The 26674-nt window shown below is 41.2% G+C and overlaps 1 protein-coding gene across 3 annotated transcripts; it reads right to left on the bottom strand.

Annotated features, from left to right (window-relative positions):
• Positions 1-46: 46 nt before the first annotated feature.
• Positions 47-26197, bottom strand: LOC115373529 (ATP-dependent RNA helicase DDX3X-like). Of its 3 annotated transcripts, none has more exons than XM_030071984.1 (19): positions 25852-26197; positions 23255-23306; positions 22103-22150; positions 21032-21091; positions 20719-20934; positions 20508-20607; positions 19365-19478; positions 18410-18509; positions 17758-17893; positions 17515-17612; positions 17097-17195; positions 16636-16796; positions 16309-16453; positions 15450-15594; positions 11755-11936; positions 11299-11416; positions 10906-11059; positions 9670-9794; positions 47-9307 (listed from the first exon to the last, which is right to left on the bottom strand). In XM_030071984.1, the coding sequence occupies exons 1-19, from the start codon at positions 25894-25896 to the stop codon at positions 9228-9230; spliced, it is 2178 nt and encodes a 725-aa protein (XP_029927844.1). In that variant the 5' UTR covers positions 25897-26197; the 3' UTR covers positions 47-9227. The 3 variants fall into 3 exon arrangements, with proteins under 3 accessions (XP_029927844.1, XP_029927861.1, XP_029927853.1); XM_030072001.1 differs by having other exon boundaries at positions 20508-20601; XM_030071993.1 differs by having other exon boundaries at positions 21032-21088.
• Positions 26198-26674: the final 477 nt, after the last annotated feature.

Genomic DNA, 26674 nt, shown 5'->3' with positions numbered 1-26674 from the left:
GGATTTGACACACACACGTAAGCAAAAAGACAAAACAGACGGGTTACACATTAGCAAATCCAAACTTTTAATTGTGGTAAAATCAGAATAAATGCACAAATAGGTCTTTTTTTGTTGTTTTTTTGTTGCTTTTTTGTCTTCGTGCAGTGCTCGTCTTCGTGCACAGCTGCTAAACTAATACACAAAGCAAATACTAACTACCAGGCCAGTGGTGCTGCGTGTCCATGCTGAGGGGTCTGGCCAGCCAGGAATGGCAGCCGTGCTGGCCTCTATTAATATTCAATTCAAATATGTACATTTTAGTTTATTTGTGCACTTTTGCTGCCTTGTTCTATATAACTACCTAATTGTGCCAAATTCTAGATGTGATCAAATTCAAAGTGAAGTGAAGCCAGTCCTGTCCTTTCCTATTAAATAAATAGACAGTTTTTCCTGATTCACCAAATTAAAAGTGCATTTTTCTCTCAGATTCTAAGTCTTAAAAGGAAGAGTCGACCCTTCTGATGCTTTTACATCAGTGAGAGTGTGTGATGTTACATGCATCCCAGGAGTTATTCTGGGATGAAATGTTGGAATTAACTTGTTTTTGTTGGTGAACTCAACTTTCCCTGCTTCGGTTCGTGATGTCCTACATTTCCCAGAATGCCTTTTGACAACCCAAAGGGGGCGTGAGGCTGCTGCAGTCGAGCAAAAGACCCCAAAAGACATCTTGTGGCTACGCTGCATTTAGGTCTACTGAGTCTATTTCCAGAAGAAAAATGATCTTCTTGTACGACATATTTCTCATCTAGCTGTTTACAACCAATCAGATGCATCTTTGGCCAGCGGTAAATACACTTTCTCCATTTCTAATTAGCCAGAAATCCCCTCCAATAGAGCACCAGCACACAGAGGCCTGAGAAATGCAAATTACAACAACATAGCAATAGAACCACATTTAATTCTGTGTTACAAAGACTTGAAAGAATCGCCACTTGCCAGACACTCACAACAAGGGTGTTAAGGGGGAAGGAAAAGAAAAAAACAACTCAAATGAAAATTAAAATAATAATAATAAAAAAAAAAAAAAACAGAATTGACTTGGAGAAGAACCTGGACACTTTTGTTTTTTGTACTGCATGTTTTGTTCTTTTTTAGAAAATGGTTTTTCGATCGCAACGTTTTTGTTTTTTTGTGTTTTTTTTAAACATCTTTTTTTTTTTTTTAATCCAAACCTTGGCATTGGTGGTTGTATCGTCTCAAATTTTCTTTGCCAATTAAAAACGACTGATTACGGTAGATTATCCTTATTGGCAATGGATCCTGTTGCAGGAACAGGTTATGGATCTGATACTGAGTCCAATATGACTTTAAAGGTAACCCGTGTAGGATTTTCTCTAAATACATCACCATCAAGTTAATATTGAGAACAACCATCAGCGCTACACTCTACAGCCCCTGGTGAGCTGCTTTCTACTGGCCTTTTTCATCATTTGTAATATTTTGATATATAATTTACCTTACAACCAAAGGATCTTTTTTTTTCCTGCCAATATCAAGGACAAATAGAGAACACAAGCAGATCATCTGAGTGTAGATTTGGTAACGGCGATGGTTGAGGGGTTTTTTGGCTTGCATTTGAATATGTCTTCACAGTTTTTTTTGTTTTTTTTTCTTCCACACACAGTGATATATTTAAAGAGAAATCCCTACACGTTGCATCTTTAACATTAAAAAGCTCACACTACCCCAGAAAAATAGAAATTTCCACTCATACCAATGACATTCGACATTCAAGTGCCAGTGTTTTTGTTTACTGTCTTTTGGTCAAGTCACTGTTAAAATATCAACTTTTTATTAGGCTTATAAAAATAAATATTTCTCAAAAATGCTCGATAAATTACACAAACTAGCAGCGAAAGTAGACTCTAGTACTCTGTGTGTGCAAATAGCTGAATCCCTCGGTTACTGTTAACTAGAATTCCCCCTGGTCCCAAAGAAACTCGGCTTCATAGCTGGGTGAACCCTTCCCCAGTTTAACACACACACACACACGAACACACACACACACACACACCCACACACACTGGGAGGTGCGACGGACCATCTCCATTTTTTGACATCTAGGTTCACTCAGCTGCAACTCTTCACTCGCTCACTCACTCTCTTTCTCTCTCTCTCTCTCACACACACACACACACCTCTCTGAGGTTTTGAAGGACGCGTGTTCCAGAAGACATAAAATACTAATGTGCAATAAAATAAAGTTGTTGTTTTTTTTTTTTTCTTGTAAAACTTGATGGGCTTCTACCAGAAACAGAGGGGCCGCTCGGCCGCAGCGATGGGAGTATAGCACCATTGAACTGTAAGTTACCATGACGACATATTAGGGCTGGGTGCCGCTCTTGAATTTAAGGCATTGGAAAGACACTGAAAATGCTGGATTTGTAAATAAGAGTGTGGACAGAGGAAATAAAGAGCATGGCACGTATTAAGTATCAAATGTAAAATTTGAGACAGCGCATATTCAAATTTACTTCCTGCCGCCAATGAAAGATACCGAAAAAAAAAAAAAAACATCATTTTAGAATAGTTGGTAATGAATTTTAGATCTCGAATCCATATCGAACAAATTTCCAATACCCAGCCCTGACTATTATGTTTTGAACGTCAGTGTGATGTAAAAGGCACCATGCACTTCTCAAGAGTATGGGTTGCGTTCACTTGCACCGTTTGGCGCCCCGAATCCAAGTGAGCACAGACTAAGGACACAAAACAGAATTCATGCAAAGGGTCTCCAAGATGCCAAAGTGAAAAGCAAGCCACTAAACAGATTATTGATCTATTGCACTTAAACGTTCAGTGTCCAGGTGGAACGGAGGGGGGGGGGGTGTACTGCTACTAACGGAGGTGGCTACCATCCAACACGGCTCAGTAGTAACTAAGAACGATGGGTGGGCCTCGGTAAACTGAGATAAACGACACTGCTGGATTACACTGGATTACACTGCTCTTTCGAAGGAGATTTAGGCATAAAGTGAGGTAAGGTGAAGTCTTGGCTTCACACCGTTCCCTGGTTAGATGTGAACAAACGATTCGTCAATGCTGTTTCCTGCCTTCATCACTTGTGGGCTGCACCTCCCACCAGTGTCTCCGCATGAACCATACACAGCTTTCATGTCATTTTTAAGGGATACTCCTACATTTTGATATTTAGCCTTCACTTGCTGAATAGTTACCACAGAAAGCAGCATTTGACATCATTATTATCGTAATAATTATAACTATTTAAAGGAAACAATAGAGATGCCACAGTGAGGTTGTGGCCATTGATAGCCATGGACACTGAATTACAAACGCTAACAAATTCACTCAGGGAATATGTAACACTGCCAGATTGAGCTTTCTGGCGAACGTAACAGACCTGACTTGTTTCCCATCAGACTGAGTTGAAACAAGACCAGTGAATTTGGGTTTTTGGCCTTTTTTTGAAAAAATATATTACGCTCTCAAGTAACTGATTTCAGCTTGCAATGCATCTGCCTGTTTATCCTCTGTGCATGGAGGCGACGAGTCGTTTTGTGTAAAGTGCATGTTTAAACATCCCTGATAACTGCCAACACGTTTCATGTTATGCCAGGAACATCACAAGGTTTTCACGAGAGACCAGAGATGACGTTTCCTAATTCTGACTCTCATTCACGCGGCCTCAAAATGGAAATGCTGCATGTACAAACAGCTGCCATTTTATCATCAGAAAAACAAACACTTCCCTGTGAAAAATGTGTGGTTAAGAAATATTAGAAATGTGAAGGTATACCTGTAACAAACACAACTGTCAATGACTTGCATGAGACAAATGAAACACTGGCGTTTCAGAGGGATTTGGGACACTATGACCTGGAAACTTAATCTTTGTCCTACATTTTGGGACTCAAAGGTCCAACTGAGATGTCCTACATTTTAGAAGCAACATGGAAGCTGGCAGTCGGTTTATCAAGCTTTCATGCAGTCTTTTTTTTCACATTCTGCAGGAAAAAAAGGCCTAATAAAAACGTGGTGGGGTGGGAGTACATCTGAAACTGGTACTAGAAGAAAAAAAAAGGAGCATTTAAATCCCAAGGAAGCAGGCGGCGCTCCGAAAGGGAACATTAACAAACAAGTGCATCTGATCAACCCTCCGGGATTAGTCAGCTGTCCTTCATTTGCCTTATGTAAAGCAGCAAAAGCTTTACAGTAACTTTCAAATGTGAAAATACGCACATTTCCACAGTCGACATGAACTCATCTCACTTGGGAGTAAGCAAGTTTATGCCCGACTGAACCAAGAACAGCTTCACAGACATACTGGGAACTGGACGAACATTTATCTTTTTTTCACAGATTCCCCATTAATTAACGTAATGGAAACAAACTGCTATCGAGAAACAGGAAGGATTAATAACAATCTGTGGCTGGCTACTGAAATCTAGACTCAGGTAGCTTGCCTACTAACTAACTAACAATCTTGTGAGCTCACTTAGTTTCCTGCTACATTCAAGCAGTTGTTGATAATCCAGATTACTGGCTAATTTGATCACTTTCTTAAATCTTCATTTATGTGTTTCAGTCGTGTTAGTCTTCCAGTCAGGCCTTGGATGCCAATATCCCGTCCAGTACATGGCAATCAACTGCAAGACTCAGTTTTTTCCTAAATAATTGTTATATCAGATTATGTTAAATAATGAAAATATTAATGTAAAGCCTTCACTTGCGTCCAACAGGTTTTCGGGGAAAATTAATATAACTTAAGTCCTTCAAAGAGAGTTCTGTTTATGTGTAAAGTGTGTTTAGGTTTGTTTTTTTTTTGTCATTCAACAAATCATCCTGTAATTGATTGTCATTTGCACTTTCCTCTTCAACTTATTGTTCAGTTACTAACATCTGTCTTCTGGCTGGTTATGTCTTCTTCCTGAATAGCAACATAAGATTTAGTGGGAAATGCCAGCCGATCCCCCACCATTGATACGGTCGTGATTAAAGGTGTGAATAAACTACTTTCTCTGATGGTCCTACTCTAGCTAAAGGTGAGCATTATATTCAATAACCTGACATGGTGCAGGCTTTCCAAAGGTATCTCGGCAGCAAACTCAACTCTCCCATCATGAACTTACGACAGAAAAACAAAGAGGTTACTGTCTGGATGCCAAGATGCTTTTGGAAAATCCAATTTGTACATGACCTGCTTTCTGCTTCAAACCCCGAGGCCTCTGAAACTTTCATGTCTCCGATTTAACTGGCCACTGGATAACATTTCTGCAAACTTCAGTGGTTTTCCTTCATATGCCTCTAGGGTCGGAGCGGTCTTATTTTCCGAACCTCTAACAACTGCACTCGCCTAAAGGGGGGGAAAAAGATTGTTTGACCTAAAAATGATCTTGATTCTTAAGTAGCCATAGAACACAGAAGAGAGGGTCGATGAAAATGTGTAACGAAATTAAAAGCCTGCTGCAGAGTTCCCATTTTTGCTTGGCATTTTTAACTCCTTGACCAGAAAACAACAACACTCGCATATGTTTTTGTTGCCTTGATCCAGCCTAGACATTTCTCAAAGTCAGTGGGCAATTTGATGGGATGAAGGCATTGGCACATGCCTTAGAAATATATATATATATGTGTATATATATATATATAATCTGTAAAAATTGCCCACTGAGCTAAGCTGCCCAGGCACTGTGTGGTCCAACAGCAAGCAATCCAACTTAACTTTCTACACGGCAAGTGTTGTTTCATTTGTGATTCCTACGCTAGTTTAATTGGAGATTCTTGTCTCTTTTCTTCCACTTGAATTTCTTCATCAGTTAGTCGTCACTTCAATCTGTTTAACATTTACATTTAATCTACTGTATCAATTTCCTTCCACTGAAGTGGCTCATGTAAACAAAACAAATCAAACCCCTGCTGTAAATCAATAAATGCGTCCCACCGGGGCAGCAACAGCAACAATGACTTTGCTTCGCCGCTGCACATTTTAAGTGGGGAATTGAACCTCGACCACTGCATAGTTAAAATGGACAGTGGGCTTCCTGTTAAGAATCTCAATCAGGGATGAAACTTGGACATCCTGGGCGCTGTCGACTGCCCCCTTAGAAGCTGGTTTCAACCACAGGGCCAAACAGGGCTAACAGGGTAATTACATCACTCAAATGTAAGATTACCATGGTAATCTCGTATCTTGTCACCAAAGAGAAACAGTTTGTCAGATTTGTTCTTGCTCTATCCGTCTGGAAGCCCCAGTTGTCCCTGCTTTGAAATGGGGCAGGTCAGAGTAGCCCAGTCTGCATTTTTATCCCTGACCTCAATGTATCATCTTAAAGACCTAGATGACTAAACTGGAATGGCTTATTTTAGAGAAGACTCTTCATGTAACTCTCCAGGATAGAGTGAGCAAGAAAAATTTGAACTCTTTTGATCTTTTGTTGGTGTTGTTGTTGTTGTTTTGTTTACCCTTGAAAGAAGGTTTTGGCAAACAAGGGTTTCAACGTCTGTGGCGGAGCTGGAGTCAGTTTCCCAAGAGCATGGTGGCACTAAGAGTCAGTCTACGAGCCACAGACACTGAGTCCAAGAGTCTGGCCGTGGCCGTTTTCAGCGGCAGCCATGTGAGCTCAAACACACTTTAATGTTATGATCACGTCATATCGCTCATGCTGGAAATGCTTTTTCTTCACAGATTTACAAACAACCATGAGAAAACCTCACCGCTCACCTTTACACATGTAAAGTTGAGTGTATAAGGTTGAATATTAGTGCTAAGTTTGGGGTTCATCATCTAGTCGACGAGTCGAATCGTCTGTCCTAGACTCAAAAGGTGGAGTCAGAGATTTGTGTTTTTTATATTCACTGGGGTTGAGATATGGGAATATATTACAACAGCGATGGAAAAATTTGGGCTGTATATCCTTTAGAAGTGGTAGATATAATTGGAATGTAATTGGAATTATTAACTGGAAAATGACAGAGGACAGAACAGTCAAGTAGTTGATTTGTTGTACTGGAAGGCCGACTCTGAGTCGACTCTGGAAATTGTGAGTTGGGTACAGCCCTATTATTACCCTGGACCGCTGACGGTGGACTTGTTGCCATGTTGCCAATCCTTGATTTGTGATGCAAACTGGGAGATATCGGAGACTATAAAAATCGTTACAGGTCTATTTGTAAGTAGTATCGTCTCATATGGTAAATCTATCGTGAATCCAATCTGACGTGAAACAGAATTAGGTTGTTTGTCATCTCACTGGCCTACCCACACTGTTCCACATGTGCAGCCACACTTCTTAATGCTAGAAAAGAGGCAGCAACATGGCAGCCGCTGCACGACGAGGCCAAACTCCTGTCAGTGGCTCTGATACTGACATGAAACGGTCCGAGAATTAGTGACAGGATGGCTTTGGGAAACCCAACCTGAAGCCCAGACCAGAGCTCTCGATGTGACGTGTCGGTCCGTCAGCGTGGCTCGGTTTCCCAAAAGCATATCACCACAATGACAATCCACGTGCACTGCCTTGGTGTGAAGATGCTCTCCTGTAATTCCTACAGATGTTTTGAGCTGCCTAGAACTACTTTTTCATTATTTTAAACCAAGCTTAAAGTGACATTGGTGATACACTTATTTTACTGCTCTACTGTATTCTATTGTTTGCACTGGGTCACTCCTCTCTCGTTTGTTCAGTCATGCCCAGTGCGAGTTACTCTGGATAAGGGTGTTTTAAAGAACCGGTTAATATAATAATTGTAGTAAGATGCTTTTGAGAACCAGCTCATCAGAGACCCTGTGACAAATTTGAACTTCAATGGACGAATAAGGAATCGCGCGGTCGCGCCATCGCAGTTTTTTTTTTTCTTTTTTCTTTTTTGTTTTTTTGCCAAGGTTTGATTTAGTTCAAGCCTAGTTTGTTTTCCTTCCAAATATAAATAAAACAGAAAAAGCATTTAAGCCCAAATATGAAATTAAATACATATTTCAGTCACAGTTGGCCCATACTTCTGGCCAGTTACGTATGGAAATAAAGAAAAAATCATCGAGATAAAGTTCTAATTCTTAAAGGCACAGTACATAAACAAATGATCCTCCATTTTGTTTTGTTACAAAGAAAGAAAATGCAGTCATTTGTACCTGTGAAATTAAGAACCACAAGTCCCAAGAGTCAGCGTTTACTAGCATCGTCGCTAAGGGGCAACCATCCCACGTCTCCTGACAGACCTACTGTCTGGACGTTTCAGTTTAATTTCCTTCGTCTCCGTGTTGCCTCTCCTCAGACCTGGGCGAATTCATGGTTGAATACTTTTTGAACAAAATAAAACCACCTTGCAACTAATGTGGTTACTTCTGAGGATGCTTAGATATTTCTCATGTAAGTGATGAACACCTCAACCAGTGCTGAAATTATATTTAGATATAAATTTCTGCATTTTTTCTTATCCTTTTTCTTTTGGGAAAGTGTTTGGCCGGTGAGTCACAACCTGGCCATCCATGTACTGAATTCAGAGTTGCAATGTGGAGCTACACAGGAAGTCTGGCTGGCTGAGAGTGGAAGCAAACTACAAGACTTTGAACCCCAAACATAAGACCAAGGTGAAACCCAACGATGGATTTTCAAACTGATCTACAGCTAATTCATCTGATTCACAATCTTATAGCACCCATCCACTCTAAGGGGTTAGAGGAACACCATGACTTAAGAATTTAGCTGGTCTTCTTCGTTCAGACACTCATCACAATGGGGAAAATTTCAAAATTCCTCCCTCAGTTTCCCCTCAAGTGGCTTGTTAGGACAGCTAGCGTTACTCAATGAAAAACAAAGGGTGCCGCTAGCTAGAGGCTAGCAAGCAAAGTTGTGGCACGTGCTACACGTTGAAAAATCACCAACTAAAACTGAGGAATCCCTTTATGGTGTGGTCTTTTTAAGTGAGATTTACCAAGAAATAAAGCGTGGAAGGAGGAAGGGACTGTAAAGAGGAACGTGAGGATGGAAAGAAAGGCAGAGAGGAGGTAAAAAGTAAAGGATGATGAGTGCATAGTGGTAAACGATGGAGGGAGAGATGAAGAGAGCGGTGCTAGTAGTTTAGTAGCATGCATGTGGGAGGTGATGACTTGAGGGAGGAGGGGTGAGAGAGAAAGATGGGGGGAAGGGCAAAGTACAGAGGGAGGGAGGGAGGAGGATGATACTGAATGGAGAAGAGGAGGAGGAGTGAAGTGGGATGGTGGAGGCCTAGTTGCCCCACCAGTCAACCTGGGAGTGGGAGTAGTTCCCTCCGTAGCCGTCGCTGCTGTAGAAGTTACCGAAACCACCTGAGAGGGAGGGAACAGAGAGGAGAGAGGAGGAAACGTCAGCAGAGTAACAGAACCATTCAATACAAAGAGTCGACTTATCGAGTTACTGTTTTCTTTCAAATTAATGGGAATTTTCTTGCTTTAGAGTATATATCACAACTATAAATGCTGTAATTAAGAGGCTGCAGGTTTTCATTCCAACCAAAAACTCCACCAGGTGATTTCACTGATTAGTCCCACCTCTCTGTTTGGAGGTAGGGTGATCAGTGAAATCACTTGGTGGAGTTTTTGGTTGGAATGAAAACCTGCAGCCTCTTGGCCCTCCATGGCACGAGTTTGACACCCCTGCTGTACGGTGTCAGAATTAACAAGATCCTCACCTCCTCCAAACCCTCGGTTGCCGCCGTGTCCTGTCTGGCTGCGGCCGCTGCGACCTCCAAACGCCCCGCTGTTGCCACCGGCACTCGTCTGGCGGTAATCACGTGCTCCGAATCCACCAGAAAACCTGCCGATTAAACACAACTTGCTTTAAATCAAATAATAACCTTCACAGGTAATGAGAAAACAACCAAGTGTTTGATGTTATTGTTACACGGTGGAGGATAAACACACCTTTTTTGTAGCAAACAGCTGAGTGTCTTTAAGGTTTACATAAATCTATAAAGAACACCAAAGCCGGTTTTCCACCCAAATTATCTGGGTAAAGTATCATCATCATCATCATTATTATTATTATTATTATTATTATTATTATTATTATTATTATCATGGTAGCTTTTAAAGCAACTCAAAACCGTTCCCTCAGCCTGTTGCTGTCTGTCAGCAGCAGCTGTTTTACCTGTAATTTCTTACAATTATGAAGCATCAGGCTACTTGACCTCTTTGAACCCCCTTGTTGACAAATTACTGAAACTTTTTACAGACTTTTTCTCTGGCAAGCAGCCAAGCTTTCTCCTGCCAACCGGAGAAAGTCCTCCAGCTGTGTGTGTGTGTGTGTGTGTGTGTGTGTGTGTCTAAGAGGGATACAGAGCGAGAAACTAAGAGCGTCTCTCTCCACAGTAAATCATCTGTTGAGTGTTTGATGGTTATTTATTTGTGCTTTAGAACATAACCATCGTGAAACAATCAGAAAATAACATTTTATTTCTCTCCTTCAGTTGCTTTCTCATGCATGGCACTGCTGCACTGTCTCTCTCTCTCCCTCACTCGCCCATGCTCTCAGCTCAATCATGCTAGCTATCACTTTTTTTTCTTGTCTTTTATTAAAATGAGTCAGGAAGCCGACAGCAAAGTCGGCTTTGGGGGTGTGTGAATTACTAATACAAATAATACAAACTGACTAATAAGCACCACTGCCTGTCAGTCAGTTTGTGCAACAACAAGATTCAAGTGCTGACAAACTCTCCACTGAGATAAAGACGAGTTAAATTGTGTCTTGTTGCTTTTAATGTCTCTGTAAAGCACTTTGAATTACCTTGTGTTGACTTGTGCGATACAAATAAACCTGCCTTGCCTTAAATTAAATGTAAACGTGACCTCTCTTGCTCTGTGGTGTCGGTGGATGAGACTGTTTTTAACTGAGAGGAGTCTGTGTGTGTGTGTGTGTGTGTGTGTACCTCTTTGGACGTCCTCTGTTGCTGCTCTTATGCTGGTGTTCGTAGGCCAGGCTCTCAAGCCACGAGGGAACTTCCTGTTTGGCCTCGACCAAGATATCGAGCAGGTCTTTAGTGATGTTCCCATTCTTGTCGTTGAAGAATGACGTGGCCAGACCTACAGGATCACACACACACACACGCACACACACACACGGAAATTAACAGAGCAAGCTTAGACATATGGATACGCCTTGAAGCACCTCGAACACCTTTTTCACTGATACCTGGAATTGGATTTACAACTAATTTAACAACAAAAATCTATAAAAATAGAACACAAACAAGACATTCGGCTCTGTTAAAATAATTTAAATCATCATCGTTACCCCTCGTTCGTATAAGTTATCATCTCACCCAGGTTCCCCACGCGTCCTGTACGTCCAATGCGGTGGACATACTCCTCGATGTCGCTGGGCAGGTCAAAGTTGATGACATGCTTCACGTTGGAGATATCCAGACCACGAGCTGCTACCTGCACACACGTCGCCGAGAGCCGAGAGAGAAACAAACAAAGTATTAATGAGTTTGATAAACAGGAAGTCACTGGGTTGAGAAGCCTATACTGGTTCCAGACTGTCTGAATGCAAGCTATCAATGGATTTGTGGTGCTATTCCATATTTACAAAGTCTACCTGCATTTACCTGTATTAATGCAAAAAGAAAATAAATTAAACAATCAATTACTTAAAACAAGGCAAAATATAAAAAAAAAAAAAAAAAATCATCCATATCAGTCTGAGGCACCCATTCCAAACTGTAAACACACACACACACACACAGACACACACACAAACACGAACAGATGCTGACCGCTGTGGCCACCAGGATGGGGCATTTTCCCGATCTGAACTGGTTGAGCGCCTCCTCGCGGTCCCGCTGGGAGCGGTCGCCGTGGATGCTGGTGCAGGCGTAGCCCTCCCGATACAGGAAGTCCTCCAAGGCATCGGCGCCTTTTTTGGTTTCCACGAACACCAAAGTCAACGAGTCCTTACCTGGATGACAGACGGGAAACACATCAGGGGTTAATCACGACACTTGCTGGATACCATGGGGGTGGCTGATGAATATGTAAGTTCACGCAGTGGATTTTGAACATCACATTCATGTTTCCTTTTATGTGATACAATAAAAAATGAGGGATCTATCTCTTCAAAGCACACGTGATGAAATATTTGACACAATTTACAGAGGATTAAACAGACAGGTTTAAGACCTTAACTGCATCTGGTTAACAAAATTCTTCAATCAATACCAAAATTTCATGCTAAAGCAGCAAATAATAATCCACTTTATCCATTTCTTTGCTGAAATCATGAACTGCCAAGCCAAAATACACTGTATTTTCAGGTTGACTTCATTTTCAGTGAAGAGTTGCGAGGTGAGCAGGGCCATGGGTTCCACATGTATTTTGCCCCGCCAATAAACAATAACTGTAATATTACTCAACAGAGAATCACAGAGTCTGCTGGATGAATAAATCAGAATACAGAGTTACATTATGGCTGTGGCTTCTGCCAAAAAATAATCTTTCAAATACACTCAATATCAGATTATACTGTATTCCAAATTGGTGTTTGCAATCAGGAGAAAAAACACTGCACCATAGTTGGATGATGAGTTGGATACAGTCAAACTAAAGTTACATGGCTCAACTTCACAAGCACCAACAGGTTTTTAAGCTCAGTGATTGGCTGTTTCTTGAAGAGATGCACTGTCGGATTTGTAGGTGAAAAAGTTTTTATGTGGGCCCTCTTGTACCTTCCAATTTCAAAGACTTATTAGGATGACTCATGCCCATCCAGGTGCTGGAAATGCTCAAACCCGCTCCATGTTACTGTAGCCGAGCATCACGAAAAATGAGAGGGATTTTTTTAGCTTACCGCCCAGAATAACGGTGCCCACTTTGCATTTCTATTGTGACAATGCAACATCATAAATCCTCGATTATATATCAAATCAAACCGCTAACTGAGCATATTTTGACAGCCACACTTAAAAGTGCGTCCACTTGGGAAACAGTGTGAAGGAGATTTAATGACTGACGAGATAGTTCAAGATTGAAACACAACTTAACTACCCCACACTAAGAACTTAAGAGTACAGCAGGCAGCAGGCAGTACAGGTTGAATGGAAGCAACAAATAACCACCAGAAAAAAATAAAAAAATTAAAAATTAAAAGCATAAACACACTGTTGTCCTTTACGCACTGTGACCAGAGCCTGATAGGAAGAGTTTGGTCGTTGTGGATACCTTCCACAGTCCTGCTGCAGGGACATTATCATTACTAAAAATAAGATAAAGATTTAGCCGCTACAATAAAGGCTGTTTAATATTTCCCTCCTTGTTGTCACGTTTCCTGATATTTTGAGTGATCGCCCTCTTAAGTATTCAGTCCTGTTCATTGTAGATAAGCAGCAGCGTCATGGCACTGACAGGTACAACCTAAGCGGACTCTCTCCATCGAGGCTCTGGCTCTGACATGAGGACATCAGTTATGCCTTTTCCACCAAAAAAGTTCTGGTTCTCAAAATGGTTTGGTCCAAGATGCCTGGAACCAAGGTGCAGGCTGAGGAACTGGTTCGCATTTCGACAAGCTTTTTGAAGCGGAACCACCACATCATTTGGTGGACATGCAAAGACAGCTCATAATTTGGTGCGCGAACCGGACAGGAACCAGTTTCTTTGTCGGTGGAAAAGGCAAATCAGTGACACAAATAAAGATGACCGACACAACACACAAAAGTCTTGAAGCTGAAGTGTCTTGAACCGAGGGAAGAAGGAAAAAAAAAAAAAAAAAGAATCCACATCTGACACAGGCACGATCGACTGAAGCCAAGCAAACTTGACTCAAATGTGAAATGGTACATAGAAAAAAAAATAAAACGACAGGCTATAAAAAGGCTTCTACATCCAGAAAGTAAAACCATCATGGCAAGCAAAAGTAAGTATGGAAATAAGTAAGTATGGAATTTTATGGGAAACAAAAAAATTTGTTGATCAAAAGATCTTACCGGGTTTCTCTATGTTGTCTCCTGTATTATCCTGAACATCGCTGGGAATCACTTGGGACAAAATGACACCAAACCACCAAAATGTAAACCACACTGAAGCACCAACAGAAAGCCACTTGGAAATCAAATTTCTCTGACAGAACTGTGGGCGTCTCCCTAGAAAACTCTTTAGCCAGCCCAAAAATAAATAAATAATTCTTCTGACTAGCGAATGAAAATGGGTAGGGTACCACATCCCAAAATCTTCAAAATAAAAAAGGTTCTTAATGTGATTTCAGAAGCTGATGGAGAAACACACCCATCTCGAGACGTAAGCAGGGATGGGATGGGTTTGGAAAGCATTTTTAGAGAACAACCCCTAAATTACTTTCCTGGGATCTTACAATTTGATGAAGCAGGAACAAACTCCTTGGATAAAATGTCACCAGAGAGCTCTGTTATAACGCTTTATACACTTTACATGCTCATGTCTCCTTCTGTGATAGCACAGAATAACCTTATCCAAGATATCTGCACATTTCACAAAAAGAAACACAAAATCTGCTGAAATCCAGTTCATTCCAGACTGAACAAAGCTAAGCTGAAAAGTTTAACTGCGAAGAAAAAAAAACACAGAGAAACTGCTTGGGAATATGACATCTCTGACACACAGAGTGACACACACATTCATCCTATTCTGTATTCAGAGGGAGTACAGCGGTACAGCCACACTGCAGACTAAAAAAAAAAAAACACTCAAGGTTCAGTTTCGGGGCCTGTTCCTCTCTGTGTGGAGCGTGCATGTCCGCGTGTTAATGCTTTTCAAAGCTTCAATCTTCAGAGAGTTCATGACTTTGTCCAAATTGAAAGTCCTACGAATCCTGTTATCCCCTGCAACACCACTGAAATATTGCAGTGCATCCATTTCTCATGAAGTCCAAAGACATCCTGTCGTTACATTTTCCAAAAATGAAGACTTTTTCCTCCCATAGAATGGGGATGTCATCGTCACTCGCTGGTTAAATGGTTAAACTAAGTAAAACAGATTCACTGAAGGCTCATACAAGGAGCTCAGCGGACGGTTGAAAAGTTACCTTCAAAATCACTAGCTAGGGGAATGTGGGATGTCAGTTTGTTCCATTTCAAAAAGCACATAAAAAATTAATAAAATTGATATACAGTACATCCATTATAAATCATAGCTCAGTAAGAGACTTTTACAGGTCAAGCATGCAGTGAACCCAAAAAGCTGCAACCCACGGAGAAGATGCAACTTTGATCGTGCATTCTGAGTCTTGTATCTACCGACTCTTTACTTTGTTTTTAGCATCGTGCCGACTGTAGTCAGAGGGAGAGGTGAGGAATGATGTTGAAAAATAATATAAACAATACTGTTTGTGCCAATTTACCCATTCCAGGGATAAAAAACAAGTTAAAGCAGGTAAAGCTTTAACTGGTAAAGCAGATCTTGAGCTCTACAGTCAATCAGTGATGTGTGTTCGTGTGTGTCTCACCTGTAGCGCTGAGCAGGTCCAGGAGGAAAGACCTCTTGTCGCTCTCCTCCACCCACACCACTTTCTGAGTGATGTTTTCTGAGGTGGAGCCCACTCTGCCCACTGCCAGGAAGATGTAGTCCTCCAGGAAATCCCTGGCCAGGATCTGGAAAGAGAGACAACATGTGTTTATTACCACAGCGTTCCTAAAGCTACGGGTGGCACTCCAGGCATCATTTCACTGCAGCTCTGAGGAGGCACCAGGTGTCCACCTACTTTTGTTCAGTGATAATAGCAGGTGCTGTCCAGCCAACACATCATAAACATCATGACAAGGACACTCACCTCAAGCCAATGTCCACTTAGGGCTGGGCAATAAAATGATTGAATAAATTAATTCAAATTTATGTTTTAATTTGATGCAAAAAAAAAAAAAGGCTGAGTTGTAAAATTGTAATTTTGACTAGGTATATACCAACTTTACAATGGCCACTGAGAGCTCTGTCAAACAAGAAAAATCTATATTAAAATCTGAAACAAATCCAGGTTTGATTTTTTTTGGCCATATCGCCTAGCTCTGTATCCAATATTATAATGTGGAACACAACAAGTTTGCACAGACAGCTCACTAGACATAAGTCAAACATTACAGCTAACTGGATTATTCCAGTTTACTAGTGGATATAATTATATCTGTCCTCAGAAATTTTACAAGTTGGTGGTCCAAAACAGGAGCAAGAAGCAACTGTATTTTGAAGATTTCATTACAAAGAAATCCTGTAAGGTGACAACAGGTTAACTCTGTGTCCCCCAGGCCGAGCCAGACCTGTTTTTTTTTTTTTTTTTGACAGTGTAACAGTGCAAAACCTGCTGAGTGTACCTGGATCTCTTTGGGGAAGGTTGCACTGAACATCATGGTTTGTCGGATGACTTTGGGGGGCATGGTGTCTTGCTCCACGATGCGTCGGATCTGCGGTTCGAATCCCATGTCCAACATACGGTCTGCCTCGTCCAGGACCAGGTAGCTGCAGTGAAGACGAGGTTTTATCACTACATTGTGTTTCCATGTTGTTTATTATCAGCATTTTTGATGTCTCAACAAATCCATCAAATGGTGAGAAAACTATCCTCTTGCCATCCATTACCCATAATTTAACAGTCTAAATTATCTTTTTTCATCCATCCTTGCCCCTTTACAGTGTCTTACTTGCAGCAGTCCAGTCCGATCTTGCCTCTCTCCATCATGTCCACCAGTCTTCCCGGCGTGGCCACCAGGAGATGGCAGCCTCGCTCCAGATCCCGGATCTGCTGACCGATGTCTGCGCCTCCGTACACAACACAGGGACGCACCCTGGACCGGTAAGAAAACTAGCAAAGAGAAAGAAAGAGAGACACCATGAAAAAGATGGATAATTTTTTTCGGAGTCACTTAAATTCATTCCCCCCAGAGATTTGCAACTTGTTTTTGACTCTATAGAGAGATGAAATGTTGTTTAATTTAACTGTCAGTATAAAAGCCCAGGAGGGAAAAAACACAAGGGAGAGACGGACAATGTTCTGTGCTGGGCCAAAATTCCTCTAATCCACCCGATCAAAACAAGTCTCGGCCTATATTACCTGTCATGTATGTGTGTGTATCTGTGTGTGTTTGTGTGAGTGTGTTATTACCTTCCTTGCTTCATCATATATCTGCAGGGCCAGTTCTCTGGTCGGAGCCAGCACCAGAGATATGGGGTATTGCTTGCGACGCCCATACTTCCCATTCTCCTACAACACAGGTACAACAAAACAGTGTAATCACAGATGATGTTTTCAATCCAATAAAACACAACGTAAACAAGTCCAGAAGTGGAGGTCCATGTTGTCAGCAGTCTTTACGGGGCTTTGAGGTGTTAAGCTTCAAAGTTTTGATCAACACATGATCTGTTACTTTCTGAACCATGCTTGATTTTTTAATTTAATTAATGCAAAATAGAAGCCATCCTGTCTGACATCACTGTTTCTGACATCCATGCACCACTGTAAAGATGTGTCTAAGAGAATCACTGAACAAATAATAAGACAAAGGTCTGTTTCTTTGTCTTACCTGTCCCGAGGCTTTAGCTGCAGCCAGGGCTTCTCCTGGTCCGTCGGTGTAGATCTGGCTGAGAATCGGCAGCAGGAACGCTGCGGTTTTCCCAGAACCTGGAGACACACAGTCAAACCTCATCCATACAGCGCAGCAGTCGATTCACAACAGAAGCTAAAATGTTTGTGCTCAGCTCAGTGGTCCAATACAACACTATCTGCTGCATGTGTGTGTGTGTGTGTGTGTGTGTGTGTGTCATACCAGTCTGTGCGCAGGCCATTAGGTCTCTCTTGGCCTTGATGATAGGAATGGCATACTTCTGGACCGGGGTTGGTCTGGTGTAGCGACTCAGAGCGATGTTACCCATGATGATCTCCCCCATCTCCACGTCTTGGAACTACACACACACACACACACATACACTTATAAACATGGGGGACTGCTGCTTAGTGGCAACTGAGAGACTATATTTCAGCGAATAAACACAAAGTTAAGTCATGCTTTAATTCAACTCAAATAAGCACCTATCTTTACATCACAGCTTTACATGATAACCTTTTATTTGCTACCAACTGTGTTTATAATTCACATCCACGGTCACCTCCAGTGTGTGATTGACTGTCAACCTGTCAGTAAAGTGTGTTGTGGATGCAAAAGGAAGGCGAAAAATATTTTCACTAAATTTATTGCACTTTCAGGGTGATTTGATGACAGCAGACTCTGTATCTAAGTCACCACCATGGGTCTGTGGAGTCTGGAGATGCATTTAAAAAGGCAAACACAGCTATGACTGAAGTTCATTTTCACTAAAAAAATTCTGACTTACAAATGCACAGATTGTTAGGGGTACAGTACAGTATAGGCACTGTCAATTAAATGACAGAAAACAGCAGTAATATCAACATTAACTTACACTCTCGATGTGGTGGGGGCAGTTCTGTCCTGTGGCTTCGACAGGAATGTCGTCGTATTTCTCAAAGTTAATCCCTGTGTTACTGCCGGAGAACAACTCACTAACGAGGGGAGGAAAGAAAGGCAAAGGCAAAGAAGCAACGGTATTCAGTCTGTGGTTATGAGCTGGAAAACATACAAATTTACAGTTAAAATTACACTACAAACCTGACAACCTCTCTAACTGGTGTACAATTCAGATTCCATGACTGACATTTCCATCAACAGAAGATAATCACTGCGCTTGAAATCTGGACACTTGTTATTATGTAATTATGGTTATTATGTTTTAATGTTCCATGTATTTGTCTGTATTTGCTTCTATGTTGAATGTTTTGTTTTAGGAGGGCCACCCGACAAGACCTAATTTTTTTTTTTTTTTTTGGCTCCTCCTCCACATTTCTTTTTAGTTAGTTATTTTCTCTTCCCAATCTCTGTGCTCTGCATGTATTATGTATACTTTTCCTATTACGCATATTTTTTTAAGTATTATTATTATGTGCAATAATAATAAACTAAACAGTATGTGTGTGTGTGTTTTACAACGTCCTCATCCCTTTGAATTCAGTGAAATTCACTCACTGTTCTAGGCTTCCATGTGTCTTGCTCTCTCCAAAGTTGCAGACACCCTGAACCTTTAGACCCGTGACAGACATAATTTTGAAATGATGACCGATTTTCTAGATTGGAGTGAATCAAGGCGATTTCGTGGCGGTCAGACAAGGTGATCTTTGAACCCCCTCCACCAGCCAATAACAACAAATCACAAAGCGTTACAGCTAATGTCTGCATCCACAGCAACCTGATACACTAATGCACACAGCAAATGAAATGTCATGTTGTGAACCTTAAAATCCACCTCTGAAAATTTCAGGATATTGCATACAATTTCATGACCAGAGGTAAAAATGACTCACTGTTCCAGGCGTTCGTTAGGAGGTGTGGGTTTTGACCAGTCTTCGTCATCTCTGGACTCCTCCACCCAACGGCTGTTTCCACCTCCTCCTCCACTGAAACCACTACGCTCGTACCTGAGCACAACACAGAAACACACGCAAAAAGCCCTCATGCATTAACACTGGCTTTTAATGAAGAGTCAGTTTCATCCACCTCCGTAATTACGAATACAGTGCATTTGATCCATTACACATTCACTTCATGTCTGAACAGGCTGTCTATAGGAAGCCCTCAAAATTGACTGAACACGTTTGATCACGTTTATTGTTATTATCAAAGGTTTCAATGGAGCATTTTAGTGTCCCAATGACAGTCCAGCTGCTTTTCCAACCTATCAAAGATAAAACTCTGCATGAACCTCTAAGTAATTAGTACATTAGAGTAAAAACAAAAATCAATATTAGTTTCATCCTAAAATATCTCCATCAATCTTTAAAGCTGCATTACGTGCTTTCTGACCACTCCACTATGACTACGTTTTTATACCACTATAAAAGCTCACTGGAAGTAGGACCCAAGAAAAGGCCATGCCCACTTAAACATCAGACCATGCTGCATTTTAAAACCGTTTTCCAAAATAAATAAAATAAAATAAATTTCCCAGTTTTAACACAAGTGTAAGCATTCCATATTCAACATGGAAAAATCTATTCTCACAGGATAAAAGGAATTGTTTCCACCTCTGCATCTGTGGTGCCTCGCCTTTACCAGCTGATGATAAAGTAGCTGGGAACGATGAAAAAAGTATTTTTCTATGATGTTTTTTTTATGCTATTTTCTATGATATTTTCTTATGCTTTGTTTTCTGATGTTTTTATGCTGTTTTTTTCTGTTGTTGCTGTATTTTGTATTTATTTTTACTGTAAGGCGACCTTGAGTGCCATGAAAGGCGCCATAACAAATAAAATGTATTATTATTATTATTATTAAAAGATAACAACGTGTACAACAAACATCTGGGAAACATAGAGGCGGCTCTCAAAATACTGTGTGACGATCACAACACAAATAAGGAGAATGAAAAGAAAAACGGAGCCGCTCTTATGACAGCAGCGCTCCCGATTAGAGCTGTTTTCATTCCACCGTGTGTCTTATCTCCTCACCTCCCTCTAGTTGAGTTTCCTCGCTCGTTGAAGAACGCAGACTTCCCTCGGTTACCAAAGCTGCTGTAGGCATCCTTGGCTGCGTTCCATCCTCCTGTGTCTGACAATAGGAAAAAATTACAAAACTATAGGGACAATTTGTACATAAACATACGCATTAAGCACAGTCGATTCCCCCTGAAAGGGTGGATGCAGTCCTGATGAACACCACCTTTATTTTCATAACCAGCGAAGCCAACTGGTTGCATCGGGTTGATGGGGTTGAAGGAGCCGCCCCTGTTGCCACGGTAACCGCCTACTCCACCGACCCCGCGGCCCCGCTCCATGCGCGGAGGGCCGCGGTTGAACGTGTTTCCGCCGTTCATCCGGTTATCGTGGTAGCCATTCACGAAGTTGTTGCGCCCGCCATCCCAGCCGCCGACGCCGTCTGCAAAGGAGGACGATTAACAACGACAAGGAAACGAACACACAACATCTGCAGGAACACAACTCGCTATCAGTGAAATGTTCTGGGCTGAACTTACAGCTGGCTCCGGGCACTATGTTGTAGCCACCCTGTCGAGCGGAAGAAAACGCATTTCCTGCTGAAAGAAAATACAACGTACACCGTCAAATCAAAGAGAAGCAACTTCACTTTCATCTACTGACTAAGTGCCTATTTTTAGTGACAGTCAGCACACACATTCACACCTGGGACCTGCATCAAGCACAAGGGTTTTACATGATTTGTTTTGTTTTGTTTCACCCGGAGATGCCATTAGAGCAGCAGAAATCCTGAGCACAAGGTTACCTGGTGTCACAATCTTCCATCCTGACAGAAACAAAGCATTTTGCGTATCAGCCAGAGGTTAATCCAAACGATGGCCTACACGGGTTGCAAATTAGCAGATGACCCGGTTGGAGCCAAAGCCGATAACTACCCAGGACTGAAATGAAATGCCGGTTAACCTGTTTACTCTGAGCTGGGATTTCTCTTCGGTGTGAAAGGGGTATCAACCAGTGCCAATGTGGCCATGCTGAGTGTGTTTATATCGACATAATCTTTTCAAAATAACAATTCACAACAAAATCATTATGAACAAGCAAGTCAGCAGAGGAAAAGAGATGACACGCACTGATACATACAGCCCGACAGCCCACACAACGCTCCTGACAGGGAGCTTTGGCCTCACTTGTTTGCAGATAGTAAGGTGTGTTCAGGCTTGCCTTTGTTTTTTATACAGCAAAAATGTTAACCTGGAAAAAATTTCCCACAAAAATGCATCTCAAATATCATCGTCCACTGGAGAAGTCCAATTGTGCGAAGTGACAATTTGTACATGCTGGCAACGGGCATCCAGTGGCCCCTCTATGCAATTCAACCACAATCTGTCAGTGGGGGTTACTGAGCAAATAGAAATCGAGTGCCTTGCTCAAGGGCACAATATTTGCTGAGGGGCAGGAGTCGTTTGTCATCGAGTAGGATTTTCAAACTGGATTCAAACTGGCATCTTCCAGTCTTAAGTGTTCACTCGTTAGCCAAGCGACATGTCCCTGCGTTCATGTGTGCTCTCCAGTACGACATACACACCGTTGTCCAGCGTGATCCTACTCACCATTTTTGGAAGCGTCTTTGTTCCGTAAATGTGGAGGAATGTATCGCCCTGCAGAGAGAGACACAGTCTAAGCCGAACACGCCAGGCTAGTTGCAGGTTCAGTCTTTCCCACAGGCTGGCACTGTACATGTGTCACGGTTGTTGGCAGACAGAAAAATGGCATGTCTGTGCAGTGTGTCTGTATGTGTGGGAAGCAGTCGGCTTTCAGACTCCATTCATAAATCAAAATAAAGAAACAAAAACACCCTATTTCTGATCAACCACGGGTAATTAGTGCTCTGAAAATATTAATGGTCAGTATATGAAAAAGGACCAGAAAATTACTGTTAAGAGATATGAAGTCCGACTATGTTAATTCATGCAGACACATTGGAAACAAAACATCATTTGTCATATTGTATTATACCGCAACTAGTTCCAATCACACATTTTTGCAATCTGATGAGTATCATTATCTCCTGGTACTGGCACTCTGATCGCATTTCTGTGTATTTATCACTGCCTTGTCTACCATCAATACCTGAAGCTAAGCCAATACAAAACAGAGCTGGCCTATCAAACTGTAGCAGCTGATTCACAGTTATGGTTATGCACAGCAAATGAGAAATATTTTTTTTTCAGAAGAAAACCATAAAAAACAACCAATAATGAATAAGTAACACAACTAAGGTATAATCACACTAATACACTTGAGGTTTCTTTCTCCACCTCAACTCAATATCACTGAACGTAAAGAAACTGTCAGCACACCTGTCTTATTTTACAGCTGTGTCACAGTTAAATTAAAAATCAATCTTCCATCACATAAAAAATTGAAAAAATAACTCAAACCAATCATCTAATCTGTGTTTAACACTGTCTTTGTTAGTGTAAATGGTTTGTAAAATTTCAGCACATACTCAGACTGCACCATGTCATGATGCATGACTGCGCTGTTGTCTTCAGTTTGTGGTTGACTTTGCTATCAATCGTATCTCACTAACAGCACTGTGAGCATGCTTTAATCCACAAGGTTTCATTCCCAAACTGGTTTCACCCTCTTGTACTGCGATCAGATTAACCACTGTACCAGTAAGTAGGGTACCAGCACAATCACATTCAAATAATGGCCTATAAATTACACTTTCAACAAAAAGGTGTTAGTGTACTTACGACCGGTGCCTCCGCCTTGTCCGTCGGCTGAGTTCAAGTCTAGGACAGCGAGCTGGGGAAACAGAGACATGCACACGTCAGGGAAAAGATTGTCTTCCATCTAATCCTGATGCCGCTCATTAATTCAGAACTGACAGACTACTATACATTTCTGAAATGTCTCATTTTACTTGTCATGTTCTTTCTGCAATGCGCTGTCACAAACCATCTTCGTCAAACCTGTTGGCACGCTTCAAAATGTTGCTTGTTACAGATTACACCACAAGACTGCTGCCCACTCAAAACTACAGCAAGTAAATTAAATGCTGGCCCTCCATCATTATGACTGATGTGAAAATGACACTGGGTAACTGGCGATGCGATGCAATCACAATATTTTAGCCACAATAACGATGGTATCACGATACAGGCGATTCTACAATAATGCGATATATTGGAAGAAAATCAGCTATGATACATCACAATATCTGTGACCGAAGGAGGAAAAAAATACCCTGGAAAAGGCAAAATAATTTTCCAACAAGCAGGAATCAATCGTGTTTTTCACAATTTTGATATGCACAGCGACTGAAACATAAAGGAACTTACATCTGAGCAAATGAAACTGAAAACTCAAATATCGATTCCGAGCACAAGTGTATCGATAATGCATCAAGAGGAAGAGGAAGTATCACAATATATTGCATTATCGATTTACTGCCCCAACACTATTGCTTACCTCATACACTGATTAAACTGTGCCAATTCACCAACACGGAAGAGGGCATGTAAAACTGTCCTGGCTCATTTGCAACATCTAAAGGTTTACTAAACATTTTGGCACACTGGCGGCTACACATGGCAATGATTGGTAACTGAAAACTATTTGTACCTAAATACCCAGCATCATCAGTATTTGGTCACAGGCCTGGCTGTGATACATTCCAAGGATGCCATCCAAAAAAATGTATAGATAAAATATTTGTTTTTTAGAAAAACTGGATGACTTTATGTGGAATTGTTTATTGAGATGCTATTCTATAATGCAGCTTCACTTAGATTCAGCCAGGTAAAACATAATTAGCTGGACATCAAATTTAGTTCCTTGCACCTTTGGTTGAGATAGGGGACGCATGACTTGTCCAAATGAGCTGGATGCCCTCCAGTCCATCCAAATATGCATCTTAGCTTGCACACATTTTAACAATTGGACCTTTCAAATGTTTATTAACTGAGTTTCCAGCTGTTTTCCTGTTCCTACTGTGGTAAAACACTCTGACCAGCCAGACAGACAACAGCTAGTTAAAGCTTGAGGTACCTTATTAGTGACGCAGAAGAAATTAACATTTCTTTTCAAGCGACAGGCAGTAAAGCTACATCACAATCAGCATGGACAATATGCAAATGTGCATATTATCAGACTGCCAGTAGGCTGTCAAACGCCGCATTGTTTATGTGCCCCGCCGGCTTCAGCATCACATACCTCCATTTTATTATTTGATCGGGCTGCACAACAAGCGCAGTGGGGCTGACAGCTGAGGGGTGCGTTTGATATTCAGCCGCGGACGAGCCGATGACGCCGCTACTGCGTTGTTTCCTCGCAGCCAGCTGTTCTAGTCAACACACACACTGTTCACAGCAGTGTCAGTATGCGGTGTGTGTGCCAGACTAGACTGGACCCTGGGCACTACCTTCCATTAGGCATCCACAGCCTTTTACCTATCTTCATTTAAGAGAGTAGCATTTTATTCCTGTATTGAGTTTAGGCATGTGCATTTCGAGACACACTCCAATTCGGCACACACACAGATAGTGCACCGAGTGGCAAACTATTTCAATAAATTTGCACATTGACCTGCCTCTATGCACATTTTATACACCCATGCACACGGTTTTTTCTGTTTGTTTTTTTTTTGTTGCACAGCTTTTTGCACACTGGGTTGTACTTAGGTTATTCTGTTATACTTAGATCTTATTCTTTATTTCTATTTTTTTATTTACTTAATTTGTAATCTGTGGATACTGCTGAAGAAAATGTGAATTTCCTGCGGGATGAATAAAGTATCTACCTACCTACCAACTATTTTCATGCAACTGGCTTACTGACAAAAGCAGTGACCCAATTATTCAAGTTCAAATTCTGCTAAAATAAGCACAACTTGGTGGTACTGGATGTATGCCGATTATAGGAGGGGAGTCTAACGATTCATCAAACGTCATCACTTATGCATTATTAGTTGTGTACATTTGTAAATATGCGAATTGGCGTTAACTTGACGTTTCCGAATGGAGCGTCGTTAGTCATCTCTATCGCTTGATGTGAAGAAACGGACCGTGTTTTGTCCCATGTGAGACCTAAACACAACTTTTGAGAAACGTACTAATATTCTGCTACCTTTTAAATACAAAATTGGCGACATTTTGTGTTTATTTCTCTTGTATTATTTCGTTTTTATGCCGGCTGGCTCGTCCTGTTGGGTCACGTCCGGCTGTAATAACAAGCGAACCCAATGCTAGCTAGCGCCGTAGCATCTCGTTAGCCTAGCACAGCGGCTAGCCTATTTAACTTACTTCTCATGAGCTGACGATGCAACACAGGTGAAATTGACGGGTCTTACCTGCTGCTCTAGACCGTGTACATTTTCGACGGCCACATGACTCATAACTATTGAATATGGAGGAAAAATGTTGTCGTTGAGAAAAAGGACCTCTTTGTTTGCCGGGTTGGATGCAGCGTTCCTTCTCCGCCGCCAGCGTCCGCTCGCTGTTCGTCGGATGACAGCTAGTCCTGCTTACTGAACAGGAATATGCAGTTTTGGTAAAAGTGGTCGTAAAAATAAATTATTGTTTGTTTGTTTTTTTTTCTTTCTTTCAAATACAGCGACTCAGCTGATGCAGTTTTCGTTGTGCAGCTGGAGCTGTGGGGGAGCGCTGTCATCTGCTTGTCAAGCTAGCCGCTACAAAATAAAGCAACTTCCGGTTACGCTTGTAACGGCAGACTCGAATGACAGAAAAAATGTCAAAATTAAATGTAAAATAATAATAATAATAATAATAATAATAATAATAATAATAAATACATATATATTTATAACGTAACTAGTCTTAATTGTAAAATTGAATGTAAAAAAAAATCCATTCCGTATTTTCAACGTGATAAATCCATGTTGATTTCATGGTAAACCTATTGATTTTATATGGTAAATTTCATGTAGGGTGAATACTGGTAAAGTGGAACGACTGGTAAACCGGAACAGTTTAGTTTAACTCTTGTTATTTTTTTATCCATATACTTCCACTGCTAAAAATCCATACTGTGCTCTACATGAGACAGTATGGTAATTAAATAAAAAGAGTTTTGGAGTCTGATATCAATTCCAGGGGTGTGGCCTATCTTCCTCTTTGACTCCACATGTGAATCAAGATGGTAAGTCAAATGAC

The sequence above is a fragment of the Myripristis murdjan genome, chromosome 2, assembly GCF_902150065.1.
Source record: "Myripristis murdjan chromosome 2, fMyrMur1.1, whole genome shotgun sequence".
NCBI classification, from domain to species: domain Eukaryota; kingdom Metazoa; phylum Chordata; class Actinopteri; order Holocentriformes; family Holocentridae; genus Myripristis; species Myripristis murdjan.
This window is presented reverse-complemented; position numbering and strand designations above follow the sequence as displayed.

What these genes read in the sequence shown, in the direction of transcription:
- LOC115373529 (XM_030071984.1), bottom strand. Translation starts at nt 25,896, where the DNA reads ATGAGTCATGTGGCCGTCGAAAATGTACACGGTCTAGAGCAGCAG. An exon ending in ACAAGGCGGAGGCACCGGTC is followed by an intron (nt 22,151 to 23,254) that starts GTAAGTACACTA and finishes CTCTCTCTGCAG; the next exon opens with GGCGATACATTCCTCCACAT. An exon ending in CCATCCTGGTGGCCACAGCG is followed by an intron (nt 11,417 to 11,754) that starts GTCAGCATCTGT and finishes ACGTGTGTGCAG; the next exon opens with GTAGCAGCTCGTGGTCTGGA.